Source organism: Corvus cornix, chromosome 8, assembly GCF_000738735.6.
Source record: "Corvus cornix cornix isolate S_Up_H32 chromosome 8, ASM73873v5, whole genome shotgun sequence".
NCBI classification, from domain to species: Eukaryota; Metazoa; Chordata; class Aves; order Passeriformes; family Corvidae; genus Corvus; species Corvus cornix.
Window position 1 is genome coordinate 17340359 of NC_046338.1, and position 23592 is coordinate 17363950.

General features: G+C 39.2%; 1 protein-coding gene across 9 annotated transcripts in view; it reads right to left on the reverse strand.

The window, feature by feature from the left end:
• Positions 1-23592, reverse strand: part of ABCA4 (ATP binding cassette subfamily A member 4) — an 86669-nt gene that overhangs the window by 60665 nt on the left and 2412 nt on the right. For 6 of the 9 annotated variants that reach the window (XM_010409145.4, XM_010409141.4, XM_019291686.3 and 3 more), the window contains exons 2-10: positions 20674-20830; positions 17590-17682; positions 13821-13914; positions 13162-13303; positions 11151-11290; positions 8349-8476; positions 4351-4548; positions 1737-1826; positions 1112-1352 (exon numbers count right to left, since the gene is read on the reverse strand). In XM_010409145.4, coding sequence (XP_010407447.2) covers positions 1112-1352; positions 1737-1826; positions 4351-4548; positions 8349-8476; positions 11151-11290; positions 13162-13303; positions 13821-13914; positions 17590-17655 — 1099 coding nt within the window. In that variant the 5' untranslated portion in view covers positions 17656-17682; positions 20674-20830. Of the gene's footprint in view, positions 1-1111; positions 1353-1736; positions 1827-4350; positions 4549-8348; positions 8477-11150; positions 11291-13161; positions 13304-13820; positions 13915-17589; positions 17683-20673; positions 20831-23592 lie in introns of those variants that run through there. The other 3 variants (XM_010409143.4, XM_019291684.3, XM_010409147.4) reach the window with 2 other exon arrangements.

Genomic DNA, 23592 nt, shown 5'->3' on the forward strand with positions numbered 1-23592 from the left:
TAGCTCCTTTGTATTGTAGTTGATACTGGTACAAAGCTGATCCTGCAGGCTTAGATGTTGAACTCCGGAACAGTTCAGAACTGTTACTACAATAATTTAAAATGAAACATTTTAATGTAAATATTTTTATCTTACCCCTGCACTATGAAGTAATTAGTTTACTTGGATAGCATTCAATTAATTTGTTTCCTGGCTGAAGAGATGGAGTATTGGGCCTCTTACAGGTCTTTGGAAGGCTCAGGCATAAGTAGAGCCAAGTATCAACACAGTGGAAGGTAGGAGTCTCTATAAGCAAACTGCTCATCTGTACTTTGTAACCATGTAACCGTATCTGTCACAGAAGAAGGGACACAGAACACCAGCTATAACATGGGTGGTAGTACAGAAAAAACTGCTGGTGAGCTCAGTGTCAAGAAAAACTAAATAGCAAACAGAAGGGGACATAAAAAGATAAAATAACAAATGGTAAAAAAGATAAAATTGGTTCCTCTTTGCATTCTCTCCTATTAAAATAGCAAGAAGTGAGGAAATAAAAGCAACAAAAATTGTTAAATTGGAATATTTTCTATGTAAAATGTAAACATGCTGTAGAACATTACTGCTACAAAATATATGTACTTTTATGCAAGGAAGGTAACAGCCACCATGTATCAAATTGAATATTATTTGAAAGGAGAGATTTTTAAGTTCCTGTGCCCCAGGCCATCAAACCAGCAAAGAGAAAAAATAAAGTTTAGAAAAATATTTTGGAGAAAAGTAACTCCAGAATGCCGCTCTGTCTTTTCCGGAACCTTCTTCAGGGGCATCTTGTTCTTCCTGATATCAGTAGCATATAATAGAAGATAAAATAGAGGGGCTGTCTTAATTATGATCATGCATATGTTTATGCCTCCATATTAAAAGCAAATGCATATTTCTGTCAGTTGTCAATTCCTGAGCTCATCTGCTTCTAGCTACGAAGTAAGTATGAAGTAAAATCATTTCACCTGTCTCTAATTTCCTGAATCAACTGTTTTAAAATGTTATTTTACAAAATCAACATTTGATCCTAGTATTTGAATATAAGGTGCACCTATCAGGAGTCTCTTAATGGTTTGGTGGAAAAACTTACTGGTTGTATTATCATAAAGATAACCAGATTTCTTCCTTGTTGAGTCAATCCCCAGGAAAGCTTTGTAGTTGTTATCTTCATACCAGTTGAAGGAAAACACTCTGGATCCACCTCCTTCTGGGTAGCCACAGAAAAGATCCGACAGGGAACTCACCAAGTGGCTTAAGGATTCTGGCCTTCCGTCTTGTACAAATGGTTGCAGAACCATCAAAAGGTCCTGAACGCTTGGCTTCCTGGCTAGCTGCAGTAAGACAAGACTTGGTTAATTGCAGCCCCCAAAGCAGGTAAGGATCTGGTGAGGTCATAGTTGTGCCCAGATGGTAAAACATGAATGCAGTCAGAACCTCATCCTTTTATCTCCTCTGTCCTGGTCACAGGCACCATTTTCAGTTCTTGTTCTTTCATATCTTTTCTGGAGAAAAGAATATACTTCATAATTACCAATACTTATGTCCACATTTATTTTGTAATGAGAGAAGAATAAATTTTTTTATGGAATCAGCTCTTCCCCAGCAAGTCTATTTTCTTTCTGGTAAAGCAGGTAATTGGAACATTAAACAACAAAGGAAAACAAGGACTATGAGCTATGCAGGAAAGTGATGTAATCTATTATTAGACCACTTACCTTTTGCACTGCTTGGGAGACATTAGACAGCACCCTCCCCCAGGCCTTCAGGTCAGCACCTGGTGAGTTTCTGTCCAACACAGTGGGAAGCTGTGGATACATAAAAAGTAGAGATGAGTGTCTACATGACAACTGCTATAACAATGAGAAGAAATCCAAATGGCATCTCTGTAGCTCAAATACTTTGAGTTATCTGGAACAATATCTTATAAGCCTGTCTCATGGGCCCACAAATCCAGTACCCATGTGCAGACACACAGTAGCCTGTGTAAATGTTCTTTCTAATGCACAGCTGAAACAAACACAGGCCACTTAAAATATATCTTGGGATTTGTTCTGCCCATCTAAGCCCACCATGCCAAAAGGTGCAGAAATGGAGAAGGAATGCAGGAACAGGGACATTTGAGAAGCTGCTTCTCACAGAGGCTATTCTCTCAGTGAGATATACAGACTCTTGGTAACTTCCAAATATAGCAAAGCTTTGATACAGAAGGCCCCATTTGCTACAGAGGTAAATGATTTGTAGTACTTCATACTTCAGAGATTCCCTGATTTTGAAGACAGTCTGGTCCTCACTGTCTGTCAAACCTGATAGAAACCATTACTTTCCCAGGCTCATACAGACTGACCAAACTGCCTTTTCAGCAGAAGTTAACATTTTATTTATCAGTGACTTAAAAGAAACAGGTGACACCACGGTGTGCTGTCACATACCACTTTGTTTGCGTCACTGCATCCTCCTCTGTCAGCTGTCTAAAGAACTACATATGTATTTGGAGCTGGTGCTCGAGTCTTTCTCAGGCATTTCTTCTGCTATTAGAACAAAACGTAAAGCTGGACTTGTAGATAGCTAGGCTGTGATATTTATGAGACAAGCCCCAAAAAAGCCTTTCCCAAAAACGCCTATACACCCTGCTGATTGCCTGCCATTCCCTTCAGTCAGTAGGTGGTTAAGAAAGCAGAAGACAGCTGCACTGTGTAGGTACCTGGCAGGGAGTCACAATGGCAAGAGTTTCTATGGAAAGCTCATGTTAACGTATTCTGATCTGTGACTTGTGGTTCAGGCAGGAAGAATACACACAGGGCTTCAAAATACACTTTTCCTTGTCCCCTAAGGGGAACCAGTCTGTGCAGAGATTATACAGGGTTCTTGGAGCACCTGCCTTAACCTGGGCTTTTTGAAACTCTGAGGAACAGGAACTGTAAACCTGTAAAAAAGCTGGGCAGTATATTGTGAATATTCACATGAAGTCCTTAAATGCTGGAACTCTATCTTAGAAATACTGTAGCATTAAATCTCTGCTACTTCCAGCAAGCATAAGATATACGAAAACATAAGACAATGTATTTTTAGAAATGGAAAATAGCAGCTTTCAGAAGCTGACCACAAATTCTTATCAGGATTGGTAAAATCAGTTATTGACTGACTATCAATGCTACAATAATCAAACTGTGTTTTGCGGGTGTGTCAATTACAGCTTCTGGCATCCTCTGTTCCCAGTTCTGGGCAACTCAGAGCTGAAAAAAATCCATGTTAAATTAATCTTGATGCTACACTACTGTGGCAGAGAACTCCAATCAATACTTCCTATGCAACTTTAGGAGTTTTTCATATATCCTGCCTGCTCCTATAAAGCAAACTGACAATGTGATGGTTTCATGATATTAAATTATGAGGTGAAAAACAGCAAATTAAATTGAGTGTTGAAAAATGCAAAGGATGATCATAGGGAAAACAAACATGAAAGATACATACACAGTGATGGACTCAAAGTTCGCTATTATGAGGAAAGAGACCTTGGAGTCTTTATGAATAGTTCCCTGCAAGCACCACCTCAGTGTGCAGAATACAAATGAAATACTAGAAACATATGCCATTATATATATTTATTAACTTGATATAATTTGTATTTTATTATATATTTTAAAATAATAATATTAACCTATATTTATACATATATATGAAGTGGCATAATATTTTCATACTAAACCAAGGCTGTAGATGTGGTTTATTTATAGCAAGGTCACAGTAGAAACTAGAAGACAAAGAAGGGCAATGAAAATGAACAGAGGTAAGGAAAAGCTTTTATAGAAAGAGTGATGAAAACCAGTACAATTTCCTAATCTGTTTGTTTGGGGTTTTTAAAAGGGCTCACATGGCTATGCCAACTCAAGCTGCATCATGATTTTGACTGCAGCATAAAATTCTGTCATGATGGAAGGAGCAAAGACAGAATGGGCTGTGTTGGGTATTTTCAGAATCCTCAGCAAGGTTCCTGTAGGTTTTGCCACACACTGTTTTCCTACACAGACTGGAAAGACCAGATAATATTTCCACACAAACTTTGATTTAAAAACTGCATTTGAATCTCTTAGTTCTGCTGTACTGCCAATTTAATCTGTTTCATCCCACAACATACTCAGAACTGTCTAGTGTTCTGCTGGTGGTAGGTTAACAATCACACATCCATAACCTTACGTTTGCAGGGGTAAATCTACTAAGACCACTTGGAAAACTGGTGAAGTATCACAAAAAAAAATTCTTGAAGGGCAACAAAACATAAGCCAAAATAAAAATGACAACGTAAGGCAGGATAATTGTGTTAATACTTACCAGCCGAAATAGCTTAAAGAAATCAACATTTGCATACAAGACATCTTCTACTCTTTGTAGACTGTCCTGGGACAGGGCACACATGGCCTTGTGTACAGAAGGGAGACCTCTTCGGCTGCTGAAGATAATAAAGCGGTCCAGGAGTATCTCACTGCAAGCAATGTCCTTCAGAGTCAAGCTAGGGACACCATAGGCAAACTGCAACCAAACCAATGATTCACTTACTCTTACGAAACTTTCATACTGCTCAGGAACAACAGTGTAAATCCCATGTAAATCTACTGATTTCTATAGAGTTATTCTGCATTTACATTTGTTAAACTATAAACCAATGTGTTCCTATTGGTCAAACATTAAAGATAAAAATTTGGACTTTTTCTATTCTGTGTTTATATTAGAAGTGGTAATCAGTAGATGGGTGTGTTTAACGTACAATGGCTTTGTAAATCCCGGCTGTATGGCTGTGCAGAGTGATAGTGAATAATGGCTGTGGGAAGCACAGAATACATGGCAATATAATAAAAAGTAGCACTGGAAATTGCTCACAAGCTAATGTTCCCACCCTCTGTCCATCTCCTTTCACAGTACAAATTTAAGGAAAACAGCTCAGAACACTGTGATGACTGTTAATGCCTACTGTGTTTGAGATGAACACAGACTTTCAGACAAGAACTATGCACTGACATAATATCATTAGACTAAATGAATTTAATAAGCTGCACAATAAAGAAATTGTCAAAATCTACCCAGAAAATAATTTACTTTAGAAAAATAATCTGCTGAGCATTCCAGTCTTTAAGACATATGGATCGAAAAAACACACCACACCTGTACCAGGTCAGACGTAGGTGCAGATTTATTTCTTATCTAAGCAAATTAAGAAATTAATCATTATCGAAATTTTATATGTGCAAATCTCCTATAGTTAGCAGCTAAGATTTCTTTGGTAGTGCCTGTAAAGAGAATATTTAAAAACACAGAGGAATGAGAAAAAAATTAATTCAGTTGCTTTGGAGAGTAGATTCAAAGTAGACTGAGAAGTTATTCATTAATTGCTTCATCTGTCAGAAGCTATCAACCAAAGTGCAAGTGTGGCTATGGAAAGTCAGCATCAAGAATATGAAAGGCAGCTGTAGAGAGGTCTAGAATAACATTGTATTTTATCTGCCATGACTGCCCTGAGTTTCAGCTTGTGGAGCTGCAGTTGACCAAAAAAGAAAGGCATCTGAATTACACACAGATTGTGTTTTGGAATTATGATGCAAAAAAGGGATGTGAATTTCTAGAAGTATCTGAGAGATACTATCAACACTAGAGCTGTACTTATATAAAGGTATCGTTAAGGCAAATTAGACAGTGTGGAGAGAGGCAGAATGCAAAAGAAGGAATTCAACTGACAGATCCAGTCTGTCTTGCAAAAAACCTCCAAAGCCACACATCCCTGCCCTCCCTCAAATTGGGACAACTGAATTGGACTTAAGTTCATTTGTGTCAGTGAAATAATTTGCTTATTTGCTCAGTCATTTACGTCCTGGGGATGTGTGTGATAAGAACAGCATTTTTAACCATATACACCTCATTTAGTGTGGTCCTTGTCAGGCAGTGTCAACTGCAATGAAGCTGGGCTGCACAAGGGAGGCAGCCTGGGAACCTTGCTCTGACTTGTGAAATGAGGAAACAGTGGCATTTACATCTCTGAGAAGGATAAACACAGGAAAAAAAAAAAAGAGTTGTTATTTACAAACTGTAACTGCATTTCAATGATGTTCATGAACAGATGGGATTAGAAAAACATCAAACCTCCGCCCTCCCAATTTTTCCGGTAGGGTGTGCTGCTGCCAATCTTTCCTGAGCTTCTTATTGTGTTTTAACATCAGTTTCTTATCTTTATCTTAGAACGACTCAAAAAAGCAGGCTCTTGGAGGGAAACTTCAATACTTTCTTTTTTTAATCAATGTGTCACTGTTTGGCCAAAGCAGGCAAGATGAAGTCCAAATTATTTTTTCAGCTAGCTGGCTGTTTGATCAGGTTTAGCTTTCAGCTCTGTGTGTCATTTCCTGACTCCCAGGCGGCTCAGACCTAGATCTCCAGCCAGCTGTTGGCAACAGTCAGGCTTTTGTAAACAAGTTGCTTTCAGGTTGATCAGCTCTGTGCCATCAGAGGCAGGGGGAAGGGGTGTACAGAAATATGCAGGCAAACAGAGGGCAGAGCACCACGAAGAACTAGAGATGAACTATCACAGTTGAGGATTGAGACAACCATAGATCTAGGGTCTAGTTATGGCTCTGAAACTTCCACTTCAACCATGTATAAGTCCAGCCCAAGCAACTTGCTTATCAAGAAGGGCTAATGGAATGAAGCAATTTACCTCCCACAGAAAATGAAGTGTTCAATTCCCACTGAAAATAATTCTCTTGTTGTGTCTCTAAAATTATTAGATTGGTTTTTCTGCATCTTTTTCACCTGAAAGAAGTATTCACAGCACTTTCTTTCGTCATAGCTGTAAATCAGCTCTGGTGAGATGATCTTGTATCCCTGTAATTACTGCTAACAAGAAAACTATATAGAGGGCAGCAAAAGTGGTATTTAACACCAGATCTCCTCAAGCTTCCTCTAACCAATGCTCAATTTCTTTAATTTCCAGCATACAAAGAACTACATCTCTTTCTACATCAGCACAGAAAATACAGCAGAAAGACTCTACATTCCAACAGGTTTCAACCATTCTTTGGGTGATGGTGTTGAAAACTTCAGTCCTGCATACACTAGAAAGCAGAATTTTTAACAGCAGATGAATGAATGCCACTGGGGAGCTAATAGTCCAACACAGCAGCACTCAGTTCTCCGGACACAGCTGATCTCTGGTGTAGAAGAGGTTAGGGATGACTAGGGAAAGAGAAACCCGGCAGGATATCTGTACATATTCTCCTTGTCACAAGCAGCAAGGAAGCAAATTTTCAGTATCTCAGCTGACATGGGAGTGTGAAAATACATAGGATGTATCAACTGACACTGGCTTTGGTATGCTCTTGTGGTATTGATTCATGATAAAGTGAGGAGAGGGGAGGGCTTCCCCAGGTACCAAACAAGAATACAGCAGATAAGTAATTTGGCTACTGGTCACACCAGCTGAAACCTGTGACGCAGAAGAGGAACTGCATGAAAGGTCATGAATGGCCTCCCTCTTTCTGCCCACACACAGTTTCAGTATTGGCATTTTATGCAGCAGTGAAACAAAGGAACTGTGTCTTTCAGCCTCAGTTATTCACTTGCTTCCACCCACACACTAATGCAGTGTAGAAATTGTTCCAGAATTCCAATTCAGCAACATTCATTCATTAATACAGCATTCCTCACAGAGCTCCCAGCCACCAGTACATGCAGAAGCAGAGACAGCCTGGACTTGGTCAAACATAGTTCCCTGCTTAGCTGCTTCAGGAAGGATTTGACCTGTACTTTTCACTCTGAATTTTCTGAGCAGACCTATTACTCAATCAGAATCTAAGAAAGTGGGTCTGGTTCTCCACTTCCACCTATTCATGTGAAACAATACCGAAAAGCCACCATGCTGACATTAGGGCAGAGAATTTAAATTATAAATTAAGAATCTCCAATAGTTCTTCTCTCATCAGGACTATTATCTCAAAAGGAAGCACAGCTGCATTATGCTTTTAAGTTAAGTCTTTAGCCATGGGGATGGATGGACTGCTTGCCAGTACTGTTTCTTGATGCTCCTCGTTATTTGGGTGCAACGACAGCACACTTCTGTTTATTTAATAATTTATTAATATTTAATGCATATTCAAAATGTTTTTTAAAGACAAATAAGACATCTCTTCCTCTAGATTCACGAAGAACAAAAAGAGAAATTATACAAACAACCCATAAGGCATCGGTTATTCTGGGCCCAAGGCCTTCACTGAGGCTACGTTGCACATACAACTCAGGAGATTCTTCCCTCACAGGTGATAACTCGGTAACTGTTAAACTCTACTCACCTGTTCAGGGCGCACTTGAGCATTAATAAGCTGGTAAACAACAAAATCTGTGAGGCCAACATTTTCTAGTAAGAAGGAGGTGAGGGTCTCCCCATCTTTCAAAATGTCTAGAATTCGTATTCCTCTTCCTGGGTGAAAAAAAATGAATGCACAGATCAGTGAGATAGCAAACAAAGGAAGTTAAAGAAAAACTCATATCCCAGCTTAAACCTGTAAAAAGAATGTGCTTTGGCTCTTACACCTAGTCATGACTAACTGGGGCTAAAATTATTTTTGCAATTCAAAATACTTTTAATCCTTTGTTGGGAAATGATAATCAGAAAATGCTGAGTGTTCTGACTCTGCATATCTGATCTCTCAAAGATGTTTCAGACTTGGGCTACAGCAATGGACACACTGAAAGCAGCACTGACTGCATTTGAAAGTGTCTGCCTTTTCCTGATGTAATGTTTTATTTTAAATGTTCAGATTTGAGTATGGTACTGTTCTTAGTGTCCTTTTTTCTGGGCCTTGTGTAAATAACTTTAGTCAACCCTTTACATTTGCACTAATTTATCACTCTCTGCCAATCAATTTTAGTTAGTTAACCTTATTCTCTAGCGTTGCAGAAGTGACCCTTGAAAATCTTCCATTAGAAAAAAATCAATTTCTTTGGAGAAGCATAAAGTGTAGCTTATGCTTCATATTAGACTAGATTAACAACTGCTCTTCAGGCAAACCAGTGAGACCACCCACTGTTAAATTAGACACATGTAAGAGGCCACCAAATTTCCCTAGTACTGTCTGTAACAATACTCAAAATACTGCTGTTCCTAAAGTCAAACGGTTCCAATCTTTTTTAACTTGTCTTTGTTACAAATCTTATCAGTGAGAACTCTGCCTCAATATGGTGCAAGAAAAAGCTTTTACATGCACATAGAATACTTATTATAACTTCATTAAATTATACCTTTATTAAAGGTACCTCACACAGCTTTGGTAAAGAATGCTTGAAAACCTCTAATTCTAGTTTTAGAACAGGCAATTGAAAGTGACAGGAGCAGTGTGTATCCTATTGACATAGGGAATGTAACTTCAGACATTTCTAATAAACATGCACTCCATTCTGTGAGCTGAGTCTTACCAGAGTTTGCCAACCAACTTCCACAATTCCATCTGCACTAAGTGTATTCTGGCCTAAGGCTGTAGGGCCTGAGGACTTCTTCAATTGTTCCTCCACATATTTATTCAAGCAGTAAACACTGAAAACAATAGCAGGGGTCTGTCCCTCATATTCTCACTGATGTCTTTCCTGGCATCCAGGCAGTGTGGAGGAAAAAGGACACCACAAGAACACATCTCATCAAAAGTGTCAGCGCTAGGGGAGACTGGGACAGGGAAGGAAGACTCAAGAGGTAGGTCTGATTTCAGGAATCAGCAGAAGGAGCAATTACTACTCTGACATTTGCAATTTTTTCCTTGCTCAGCTTTGCAGCTATTCTATTAAGATTGTTCCTTACAAGCAATAGTAGTAAGCTATAAACACAGACAACTTAAATAGCCAATCTTACTTTTTCTGTATGCAGAAAGATGGTAACTCATATTTTATTAGTTAAACTCCAGAACTGACTTTTTGACTTTGTTTTCTATAATAGGAAATTCCAAACTTCTAATTTTTTTTTTAAAGTAAAACACATTTAAACCCCCCACAAATTCTTGAAGGAACATAAGATTTTATTTCACAGGACGGGGGGGAATGTACTCTATTTTTCATGAGTAAAGTCGATATGGGATGCAAAGGCAACTTCCTAGACCATGGCGTGTGGTCCCCAGCAACACAAAGCAAACCCATGGCATGACATGCTTTTTCTTGCCTCTAAATAGTCAGATTTGATTTCTGTGGCTGGGTACAAACAACAGCTCAGATTATACTCAAATTCTTGTTGTTTACATTCTGGGGCATTTGGTTATCTTACTGTTATTTACAATGAGATAATCCCTTTTTTACTTCTAGTTATAAACCCCTGATAGGATAGTGGAGCATCTGTATCAGATGGTTTGTACACATCTTATCAAAAATATATGGTGAGTAACTATTTAATTTTAATAAGAATACTATTCCTGTGACAAAGGATTTGCAAATGGGACAGATCAATTCACAAAGCCAGACCATTTTTATACCTTTAGTTTTAGGAGTAGCTTTTCAAATTCTGTACTTTAAGTCCAAAAACTTTATTATTATACCATTCCCTATTTTCCTCAGGACTATGTTTTGAGTTTGGCAGGTTGTTCTAAATAAAAGTTAATACAATGAATTTACAATTTGCAATCCTGTTTAGAAGCTTTCAATGCTTTCTCTTTCTAAACAGATTATCAAGAGTTTCCTTCTTCACCGTTCCAAACCTGTTTTAGCTAACACTGTGACAAAGTACCTCTAAGCACTTTTCTGGGTTATGCTCCTGGCACATATTCAGACATGTTCCTAATTTTCCATTTCTTCTGCATCTTCCAGTGACACTTTCTCACTGCTTCTTCTTTTACTGCAATAATAATGAAATTTCTTCTGCCATGTTTTACTGTGTGTGGTGAGATATCCATTATCCTTTTGTGTTTCGAGTTTTGTCTACTGTTATTTAAGGAACATGGTTGTAGAATGGAGCTGACAGCCTCTCTTTTCTCTTAAATGACAGGTGTTTGTCACTGAACAGATTTTAACTTACCCGTGTGAAATATATTATAATGTTGCCAACTTACAAAGTAACTACTATCCAGCTCTCAGAAGGAAAAATTAAGTAGTCTAAAGGATATAGACACAACAATTACCTGCAATTCTTTCAGGATTAGTTCTCATTGTTTCCATAAACTGAGTCATAATGATCAGTTCTTCCCAGATTCTTCCAAGGTCATGGATTTCAGGGGCTTCCAGTAAAAGCTCCTGAGCATCTTTATACACCCTTGCAAGGCTGAAAGGAGGAATAACGAAGAAACAATAATTTAAGAGTGATGACTCTTGAGAACCTTGCAAGTCAAAAACCCCCAACAAACAAACAAACAAACCCTAAAAAAGAAAAAGTGAAGTTGACTCTCTCTGTATTAGGGATGAGGAAAAAAAAAAGTTGTTTTGTCATCAGTTTCAGGTAGTCTGGGATTCAGTTAGATTTGAAAGTCCACAGAAGGTTTAAGAGGGCTACTGGTGTTGCAGAAGGTTGGCCATTCACACATTTTCTTCATTGGCCATGCTGGTCTTGCTGTGGAGACAGGACCTTAACCAGACAGCATGCATCTCACAGTTATGGTACAAATCCGCCCTGGTTCTAGCCCAGGCCCAGCTCCAGCAGCTGAATGGGGCATTCTGGACACATGCAGCCCTGCTCAGCCTAGCAAGTGACACGGAATCATTCACAAACAGAAACATGCTTCCTTTCTCACATCAGTCCCCTCCAATTTTTTAGGTGCCTTCAGAGTATTTCTTCAAGGAGCAGCCGGAAAACACAAGTAACAAATGATCACAGGCAGCTGTTCAACTACTGATTCTGGGTTAGAACATGCAGATCAAGCAAGGATGCAATCAGTTCCTGTGTTTATGAACAAGCATAAAAAATTCTTATAATGAGGTAAGGCCATTACACTTCTTCAACAGTGTTACGTTTTTCCATGCATGCAACAGTATATCTCAGTCCACATGACTCATTTTAGCTTACAGGAAACAACAAACAGGAAGGACTAAATTCTTTCAGAAAACACAAAGCATTTACTTCTGCTGTCATGCACTGAATTTACTGGGACTGACAAAGTGACAGTTTGCTCTGTAGCAAGCAACCTAGAAGAGCCAGAATGTATAGAAAACAGAACCCTCTAGCTTCACTGTGCGCTTGACTGTACCCCACCAAAAATGTTCTGGTGACTATTTTAAATCCTATTCGCTAGGAACAAAAGGTGAAACAGTAAGTTAGGACCAAGTTACAGACTTTCACGTGACAGGAGCTTTAATGGCCTTCACATTATTAGCTCATGAATTTTAATCATTGGATGCTCCAAAGTGGACTTTACAAAGGGAGGTTTGGAGCATTTTTTATATTTAGTATGACAGGGGTTTTTTCACTCTGAGGGTCCTTGTCTGCTGTACTTTCTTTCATGACTCAGCTGTAACAAACAATGCAATAAAACACTCCTACAGCACTTTTTCAGTAATAGTCCAGAAATCTCCCTTCCTCCTATTTTGCAAACAAGCTTAGTATCTGAATTAGCGATTAAAGTATCACAAGTATATAGCCCAAACAGGTGCTACCTAAGAAGCAGCAGTTCTTATTTGCAGCTACTTCATCAGAGCTCTAATTCAGAAGGGACAACTCTAGAGATGAGAAAAGAAGGCTTAGGTGTTCCATGCTCTTTTATCAAAAAGATTTGTCCCAAGACATTCAGTAAGCAGTCAACAGTAGAAAGCATGGATTTTATTAAGTGAACATGTGTTCCCTAGAGGCTAGTACTGAAGTCTCTCTCTAAAAAGCCCAGAACTATCATTGTGAGCTCTGTTTCAACTTGATGACCATTGTTAGCATGAAACCAAAGTGCTAGAACTGAAAATTTTTGTCTTCCACTGTTTGCACACTGGTGTATTATTATCTTTCCTTTTTATTCACACTACAGAACAATTCTTTAAGATATTCCTTGGTGCAGTGAGGGACCTTTCTAAGCAAGGTGAGGATACTCCATCCTTTCTTCTTGCATCATTCATGTCCATGAACACCCAACAGGTGCCAAGAGCAAGCTATTAACAGTTCCCTTGCAGGCTTGTATTGCTGCAACCCAGTCTCACACATACAGCTCTGCTTACATGGAATTTTTGTAGTTGGACACTACACCTGGACCCTCTCCGGGGGTTGTGCTGCGGAAACAGGGATTGTTCATGTTACAGAAGATGCCATGTAACCATGGGAGTGTTCCTGCTGATGGCATTGCCTTGTTTGGGAAGTGACCTAGAGTATCAAAACACAAAATATAAACTGTTAGGTGTCTTTTCTAATGCAGCTTTAGTGAATATAAATAGCAAGATAAGTTGGCTCTCTACAGAAGGAATGGGATAGGAATCATAAAGGTTTATCTTTTACCGAGAAAAAAGAAGTCACCAATATAAGCTATATGGCTATTTTAACAGAAATGAATTCTGAGTAATGTGAGGCATTTTTTAAATAGGTAATGAGGTAGTACTTTCTCAGTAACAGAATTACAGAAATCCAAAACTGGATAGATCTTTGAGACCTCAGGTATGCCTGACCAGAAAGCATCTCACAGGAAAACTATACATTTTTTTTATCTCCTCACTGGTAATTTTTACCCTACATGGCTATAAATAACTAAGCTACTCAAACCAAATTCTGTTCTTTTGCCACTGGACAGTAACACTCCACAAACAGGTCCCAGTACCTCTGTCTGAGAACACCTGGCCATTACCTACAACAAGTCAGATTATGATAACATCTTAAACATTCTTACATTCATGTTGACGATACAGTGGATTAGCTTTCCTCAGCCAGACAAGTGCAAGAAACAATGACAGAGGCCATACAAGCTCCACTAGAAAACGAAGCTGGGAAAAAAAAAATTAAAAATAAATTTTACAAATAGATCACCATAGAGTCACTAGGTGGCTAAAGGGATGAGACCTCTTCTCACAACAGAAGTGCCCAGTGCAGCATGTGACCATGGCTATCCTTTGCCTGTTTCACCATTTGAAAGGGACACCCAAAAGGGCAAGGATTTCATCAGAGTTCCATGAAGCATCACCATTAACTCAGTGCTCAGTGGCTTTTCCACCTCTTCTAAAGAAATATTTAAGCATCCTGACTGAGGTAAAAAGAGACAGCAGGTAGTGCTTGACTCTACAACAAGGATTAGATATAAGAGAAAAAAGGGTTTTTTTAATCCACACTTTAACACTGCTAGGCTCATTAGCAGGCTGTCAGTACACTGTGCTTACTCCAAGGTAAAAGACTGCAGCATAAGCTTTACATTCTTTGACCCTTACTTTTGTTTCTTTTTGTCATCATTCATTTCAATGTTACTAATTTCCTAATACTTGTAGAAATTTATGCATTAAGATCAAACACCTTATTCAATAATGTAAAGACCCCATCAAAGGCCACTTTATTGCCCAGATCTTTCCATACACTTAGAACCATCACTGGCTCCCGTGTCATGACAGAAAATCAAGGGCACTGCTTTTACCACAAAGCAACATCCTGCCTGCTTTTCAGTCTGTTCCCTCCACTCCTGTGTTTCAGATTGTTTTACTGCCTCTGTGTGTTTTGGCAGAGGTTTGAAACGACAATCCTTTGATCCTGTAACACAGGCCTTCGGCTCTGAGGAACAGCAATGGGATTTTTGTGTCCAAACACGTGGCACTTTTTTGCTCCTCCCTGTAAGAGCCAGGACCATTTACCTTCAGAACCAGGGTTGTAGCACATGCACAGGAAAGCCCTCCTTGCTTCTTTACCTTTGCTCCCTCCTCACCAACTAGGTACCAAATATATGATAATAACGCACATAGCAGCAGAGCCAAAACCAAGATGGGTTACACAGGAATGTTGTTTTGGGCAAAAGGCACTCCACAGCGTAAGAACAGGTTTTTTGGAGCTGCCCTATTTTTCCACTATAACTCTGTCTAACAGCTTTAGTTAAGCACAACATATTCTTACAGCAAAAGGGTAGAAAGCTTTATACCAGGCAACAATTTGCTATTTTATATTTTTCATCTTAAAGGTTTTCTTTTTAAAACAGAACAATAATGAAAAGACCCACCCACCACCACCTAGGAAGCTATGCATGCCTGATCTTTTTAAATCCAGACAAAATTTTACCAGCAGTAAAGGGCAGATTAAACAATTATTAGAGAGGGAAATCTGACAGCTGTTGTGTACAGCTCAGAATACAGTATTACTGACCCTTCCCAGCTGGGTCCACAAGGTCTGTTCAACATCCATTGCCATCCATTTGGTAAGCCATCTGGGACAAGTGCTACATGCACATAAACTCAGAGGAGAAAGAACAGGCAAGACTCCTTGGCCCACCTTGGCTGCAGAGTTAATCTGCGTTAATGCTCAGATGTTGATTCTTTCTTCATCCCCGGGAAATACAAAATCCTCAGACTTGAATTTGGTGATTCCTTTCTGTCTGGGTTAACTAGTTTGGAAAAGATTGAAGTCTAAAGCCCAAGGGAAGCTTTCTTTCAACCTGGTACACAATGTGTTGTGTGGTAAGGATGGACCAGTGCTGTCAGCCCTCTGATTCTTTCCTGTGGACCTTAGCCAGAGGACACAAAGGTGTCTCAGAATGCACTGGAAGTATCAGAAAGCAGCCCATAAGCCTGCAGAACTACAAGATAAATAGCCAGACATCCCAGAAACATGCACAGAGAAAGGTAATATCCAGACAGAGCTGTAATGGAACAAGCACAGTGGTAAGACCATATAAATGTGACAGGCTTAAACTGGCTGCAGATCAGCTGTTGACTCTGCAATGAAGTCTTTCGTCTTGTGAAGTAAATTAGACTAAATGATGAATTGGAGTAGAAGATTGCATATATCTCTATTTATGGTACTGCATGATGGTTAACAAGAAAACAGTCTGATTTTCCCAAAACATATTTTAGAGCTGCCTTTGACAGTATGAATTTTTGTTTTGGCTACTTTGTTTCTCTGTGAGGACAAATAAACAGGCAGGATTATATTCTTAAACAAGAAATTATTTTTAATGGCTCTCCTGTAAAACATTTTACTCTTCAGGGTGGAGAAAATATTTCTCAGCTGTAGATTAAATCACTGTGCTTACAAACTAGGAATGATCATCAGAGAAGAGGATCTCTAGCAACACCTGGAAACACCAATTATAATTTTTGAAAATTCTATAGGAAAAATTAAACAAAAAGAGAAGACAATTCCTGAAAGCCAAGCTGGCATTTTGTGTCTCATATCTAAGCAGATTTGCACAAATAACACACTATTTCATATACTGAAAATACTGAAGAATTCTACAAATATACATTTGTTAAAAATTAAAAACCAGTGGCTTCCACTTCTCTTAGTACATACATTTGAAGACCAGAAAGACATGGATTTTCTGTTTGGCATTGTTTTTTCTGAACTTGAGAACCAAACTACCACAGCTCCCTGACAACAAGTAACTGAAGTCCAGCTTCAAAAAGGTGTCCTTAACTCAAGTATGACTTGGCAACCTTCATGTTGCAATAAATCATGAGCTGCAATGTTATATGCATCAGCTCTTGATGACAACGTACGCTGTGGGAGAAAGTCTGCTAGGAAGCTATGAAGGAAAGAACATTCAAATTGCCTATGAAGAAAATGACACAATCCTTTGATCCTGGAAATTCCAGCATGTGAGCCATTCCTATTGACTAAAATCAGGTCAGCATAGAGTAAATATTTCAGCTCATCCCGTGGTTCATTTTGTTATTAAACTGTTATTATGGCAAAATTGTTTGCATGATGGTTATAGTCTCACAGACGCCTTAATAAACTTTAAAAATGATTTTTCATTTGAAACAGTCTGTATCTATAGGACCTCAGAGAAAAAGCATGGAAACCAGGTAAAGGGACTTCTTTTGCTGGGCAGAAGTAGTTGAAGTACACCAGATAACTAAGACCCTAGTCTGAAGTTTTATTTCACTCTAAGAAAACTTAGCTAAAAGAGAAAATAAAAAGAGCAATGAAAATAAGGTGAATTAAGGTGAAAAGTAATAGGTAAGTTTGATGTAAGACAAAATATCATAAAATCTAAGAGGATTTGAAAGTACTTTAAATACTTCTGACTTTTGCTTTACTTATGTCATTCAGCCATACTAAAAAAGACAAAACCTGTGAGAACTGTAAGGTCCTAACTAGAATCATGTCTAAGAGCAGCTGAGTATGAAGAGCTAATCTAAAATTAGGACTCAAAACTCTGTGAGCTGAATGGTGCTCATGATGTTTTCTAACAACAGATCTTTTTATGTGAAAATATATAAATATTACTACCCACAACTCTTCTAGTACACAATATTATTTGTCAAAGAAGATCCCAACACAAGTATTCTATGTTTGGTCTGTAAAGAGCAGCTCTGCAAACCAGACAAGTTGCCCATAAAAAGGCCCAGACAAAGATCATGTGTGATTCTTTGGGGGACTTGAGACATGCTGATGAATGTACCAGTCACTTAATCCAGCGGAGTGCATGGTTCAAACCTGAAATCCAAAGACTAGTGCTTTACCTTTTGTCTTTTCCGAAGGATCCAGTTCTTCCAAAGCAGAAGTCTGACTTGCCTAAAGAAGCTCATTCTTCTGCATCGACACGTCTGGTTAACCTGTGGCAAAGGATGCATTACCATTTCTCAGCTGACAGCAGAAACAGAATTTAGAGCAAAATAACAACTTTCTGTTCTTATTTTAAGATTATGTTATCACAGAGATCAGTTCCTTTCATTGTCTGCACCATTTAATTTTGCACTTGATACACTATCATGCATGAAAAATCGTGAGTTTCCTTTGTTTGGAGGCTACTTCCTGTGACACATTTATCAGCACCAAAAAGCAGTAGAGAGGAAAAACATCTCTTTCAAACAAAAAAAAGTCACTAACATTGAATCTGGATATTAACTTGGACTTGCATGTAATGAAGGCAGTTAACTCTTGTATCATTTATCACAGTACTGTGTTTTCAAAATATTTTTTTCCAAAAAAAGATGGATTTACTACTAGACATTAGTTTATATAAAACTGTTCAGTTATTATGATACAATTAGGTTTACCATTCAGACATGATAAAATATATTGATTAATAGAGTCTGAAATGGATTTTATAAAAACAAATCCATTCTGTTGCCATTTTCTTAAAAAATACAGGATCTCCTATTTTTATGTTTTTAAATTCAGCAACTCCCATTACATTTTAGTAGAGATACCACTGAATTTAAACAACTGTATGCTCTGTTTTTCAGGTTCATGACTCATTATAATCACCAGGAATTTTTACCTTCAAAAGGAAAAAGGAAACTTGACATATAAATCCAAATATCAGATACACTGGCCTGTTAAAAAATAAACAAATTATTGAAATTTGCTACCTGTGTCAACTTCCTACTTTATTGCTGCTTTATGGGATTTAAATGATTGAAGAGCAGTTTCTTTATGAATGATTAGTAACTGGGAGAGCATTGAAAAGGCAATGGAAGTCAGATATTGGAAAGCACACTCTGATTATCAGAATGGTGAAGTAATAGAACTGATTTTATGGGAAGACTGGGGGGGCCTCCACTGCAGATTACTCAAACCTCTACAAAAAATTACACAGGTAAAACCACTCATAGATTAGATAATTTTTTAAAGTCTCATTTGTCACTATTCTTCTAGAATTTTATTTCTGGAAATGATATTAATTGAAGAAGATTTTGTTTGATTTTAAGAGACAAGGTTTGGAAAATATGTCAGGATCTTTTGGCCTAATGTGTTAACAAATCAGTAGTGAAAAACACTAGATAAGGGATTTGATTGTTTCAGAAAATCATCTCAGGTCCACATTTTATGAACTGAAAAGGAATTTCAACCTCAAGGGAAGAGGTGGCCAGCACTAGGGAAGGGTTGGCATCAGCCATGACTAACCCTGGTAGAAAGGCCTCCTAAAGAACATGCAATCTCTTCTGATATACCAGGCTTGAAAGTGATTGAAGCAGGATATTTAAGGCCAAACAGTAAGAATTGGCTGTGCTGCTTACTGGGGATCAAATAACAAAGGAACAGTTCTGCATAAAGAATATTCATGCAAAACTAAACTTGGAGCATTTTCCATATTTTGCAGATCAACAGTTTCATGCTATTTTCAGTATCCCTCCATCAACTCTGCTTAAGTTACAGAGTGAGAAATGAGACTAGCTATAAAAAGCTACTGCTGTTGTGAGGAGTAAATGGACTAACACCTGATGGTTTGAACACACACTTCTGGGGTGTGACAACCTCCCACTTTGGGTTGCCAACAATAGGCAGTCAGACAGCTTTCTGACACTATTGTGTAGCCCAGGGCTCTTGGACCCGTTGCTACTCTGAAAAATGAATCCTACAGCTGAACAAATGAGGAAGAGATAGTTTTGCACTGCAGCTCCTCTTGCCTTCCCCTAAACCCCAGACGGATGCTGCAATCTTTCTACAACAGCTGTAAAAGGAAATCCAAGCCTTCATGTCAAGGCCATAAAATCTATAGTCTGTCAATGGCCTGGCCCCTCCTCTTCCTCCTGCTGGTGCTTTACTGAGCCACCCACCATTGACAGTTTCTGTCTCAATGAGAGATCCCACAGTACTACAGAGAGTCATAGCTTATGTTTCTAAGTATCCTGCTATGTATGACCTGCACCACTCTTGAATTAGTAGTAGCTGTACTACTAGTAGAAAAATTGTTGTGCAAGGCCATAAATGAGATGATGACTACCACATAAAATGGCTGCTACCATTTGCTTTGAAAAATATAACTATTTCTGAGACTAAAAATATAAGTAGTAAAGAATCCAAGCCCAATAAACCTTGGTAGGAAAAAAAGGGCAGTAAGTCAGGTTATACAGATTGTGCTTGCTATGTAATCTTTAAGATTTCTTTACATTGGACCCTGCTAGTTATATTTGTTGATAGCGACAGGGAGACATTGCTTATAAGGGAAGTAACTCAATGACAGACAACCTAATTAATATGCATAAAGGGGCAAAAAAATTCTCTCCAAGAAAACGACTACTAATTGATTACCAAGGTTAACACTGTGCTACATGAGTCAGAATTTAAAAGTACTTAAAATAACTATTTAAGGTATGGCATTAATACATGAAGTACAATCAACATACAAAACTTTCTTAAAGTTTCTACATTGCTTACCAGACACACTTGAGGACCCCTTCTAATTTTAGGATGAACAAGGATACACTTGTATCTCCCCAGAGTGGTTTGTTTATAAAACCTTCACTAGGAGCTCAAGGGAAAGAACCTTGCTTTCCTAAATGCAGCAGCTTCAGGGATGTGAGTTAACCTTATACTGCTTTGAAATCTAAATTAGACAGGTGAATATGAGACAAAACTGTAGGAAAAGAACAACTTAAATAATGCAGTCAGAAGACACTGGACAGATAAACCTCAGAATCTGTAGCAGCACAGAATAAATAAAAAATAATTAATTTTCAGTCCTGAAATATCCTTTCCTATCTGGGCATTACTCAGACAAACTAACAGATTTGTGTGGTTAAGATTCAAGCTCTACTACTTTAAGTAGAGCAAAACACTATAACAAAAAAGAAGAGTAGAACCAAGATAAAGAGTAGTACCTAGTAATAATGTATGGAGAACTCCAGTTGGACTGAGGAGGTACATGAAGTTCTGGAGTGATTAGTCATGGTGGAGATCTATCTTCACTCTTTAGAGGCAGCGCCCTGCTCATGAAATCAGTGGTGGCTTGGGACTGCTGCAGAGTGAGCACAGGCACTGAAAGAAATTAAAATTCCAAAAAAGAAGTTTCTTTACATAGATAACAACACTCCCCTAAAATCAGAAAAAGACCCCTACACTTAGGAACTGAGTGAACACTGAATTCCCTATAGATTTTCATCTGTAAAGGGCATCTGAAACAGCAATGCAGCAAAACCTCCCACCAGTGCTCATGCTGGGCAATGACTCTGTATAAGCACTATCACAACTTCCCTGTGATTGCTCTTCCAAGTAGAAGCTGAACAACAATCTAGGCTTCAGTATTTAAAAAAAGTTTTTAAAGGATGTGGCAGTTTCTTTCCCCTTCACAGGGCTTTGGGGACACCTTTGAGACTCCTGCACAAAACTGCTTCACTGAATTTAACACTCTCTAGATTTCCCCCAGAGCCCACTGCAGCTCTGGCAGCAGAGCACTGCACCCTGTACACTGCTTCTTTCCCAGCACCACTGCAGGGCCTTTGAGTCCCTGCACACAGGTGCCACCTAAACCACCCACTTTAACCTGGCTTCTGGCACAAAGGATAACAAAGCACAGGATCACACCGTCCCTAGGTGCTGAAAGGTGAGCCAGCAGGGAAGACCACCAGCCTTGGCTGAATAGGGCACTTTCACTAGAAGTCAGGGGAAAATAGAGAGTTTATGACCTTTGGAAGAAGGGGCAGCCAACTCAGGAAGAGTACAAGGACACTGTTAGGTCATGTAGAGAGAAAATTAGAATGGTGAAAGCTCAGCTAGAACTCAAACAGGCCACTGCTGTGAAAAATAATAAAAAAGTGTTTTTATGAATGCTTTAACAACAAAAAGAGGGCCAAGGAAAATCTCCATCCTTTATTGCATACAAAGGGAAGCCAAGGATGTAGAAAAGGATGAAGAAAAGGCCGTGGTACTTAATGCCTTCCTCGCCTCAGTCTTCAGCATGAAGATAAGTTATTCTCAGAGCAACCAGTCCCTTGAGCTGGTAGACAGGGATGGGGAGCAGAACCCCTCCACGCGCCCACAATCCATTAGGAGGTAGGTAGTGACCTGCTGCACCACTTAGACACTCACAAGTCTATGAAGCAGAATGGGATCCACCCAGGAATACTGAAGGAACTGGCAAAAGAGCTCACTGAAGGAACTGGCAAAAAAGCCTCTCTCTATCATTTATCATCTGGTAAACCAGGGAGGTCCCAGATGACTGGAGATTGGCCAGTGTGACAACCATTTGCCAAATGGTCATAACAATCCCAGGCAGTGCTACAGGTTGAGGGAAGAGTGTCTAGAAAGCTGCCCAGTGGGAAAAAAGCCTGGGGGTGCTGGTAAACAGCAGCTGAACATAAGCCAACATCTGCCCAGGTGGCCAAGAAGGCCAATGGCATCCTGGCCTGTATCAGCAATATTGTGGCCAGCAGGACCAGGGCAGGAATTGTTCCCCTGTACTGGGCACTGGTGAGGCCACACCTCGAGTGCTGTGTCCAGTTCTGGGCCCATCACCTCGAGGAAGACATTGAGGGGCTGGGGCGAGTCCGGAAAAGGGCAGCGGAGCTGGGGAAGGGTCTGGAGAGTGAGTCCTGTGAGGAGCGGCTGAGGGAGCCGGGGTTTAGTCTGGAGGAGGCTCAGGGGAGAATTTACCATTCTCTACAACTGCCTGAAAGGAGGGCACAGCAAGATGGGGGTTGGCCTCTTCTCCCGGGCAAACAGTGACAGGACAAGAGGGCATTCCCTCAAGCTGTGCCAGGGAAGGTTCACGTTGGTCATCAAGAAGAATTTTTTCACTGAAAGGGTTGTCAAGCATTGGAACAGGCTGCTCAGGAAGGTGGTGCAGTCACTATCCCTGGATAATATATATAAATGACTGGATATGGCACTTAGTGCTGTGGCTTAGTTGATGTGGTGGTTTTGGTCAAAGGTTGAACTTAATCTTGGAGGTCCTTTCTGACCTTAATGATTCTATTCTATGATTCTATGGCAACCTCCTCTTTTACAAGTCACTTTGATCTAATTTCTCTTGAGCTTATGTCCATATCGCAGGTGAGACCCGGCCTGCTTCAATCTAGACAGAGAAACAGACCTTTATAAAGGCACAGATAGAAGCTAACTCTGACTAATGGCAGTGCAAAGCAGAGAAACTAGCACTGCTGCTGCTGCTGAGCTACAGACTGTGTTTAAGCCCTACCACTATGTGTGAGGCAAACAGATAATTTAATAGTTTTATTCAGCAAACAAGCATTTTAACTCTAAAATCCTAAGGCAAGTTATTTTAAGAAAATGGATCTCTTTTTGCTGTCCACATGTTGGCAGAAACAGCTCTAACAGATTAAACTAATCTCCTAATTAGATTTTTTACAGCGCAATTGGATGATGGTAGGGTATATTTTGCTTTCTATGGTCAACTACATCTGCTGCTCCTGTGACCCATTTTTGCTTTTTAGCTTTACAAAGGGATCTTCAGAAGTAAACAGAGAAAGCTTTTGCAGGGCCTGTCATTTTACATGGGAGGGGAAAATACAGTTCAGCTTATGGAGCACACTGCACAATTTCACCATAGCTCTATCCACAGTTTTATGTATCAGAACATAAAGAAAGCAGTAAGTGGAAATAGATATTTGGTGATAGTTCTTGCATTATGCCTACAGTAGGTATCTGATAATATAAAAGTTCCCTATGACATGCTTCATGAGTACCTACATGCAATACATGGGGTCACATGGCATGTGTGTTGTGTTCTCCCCTTACATCACACACATATGCCATAACAACTGTTTTAAATATCAGAATTT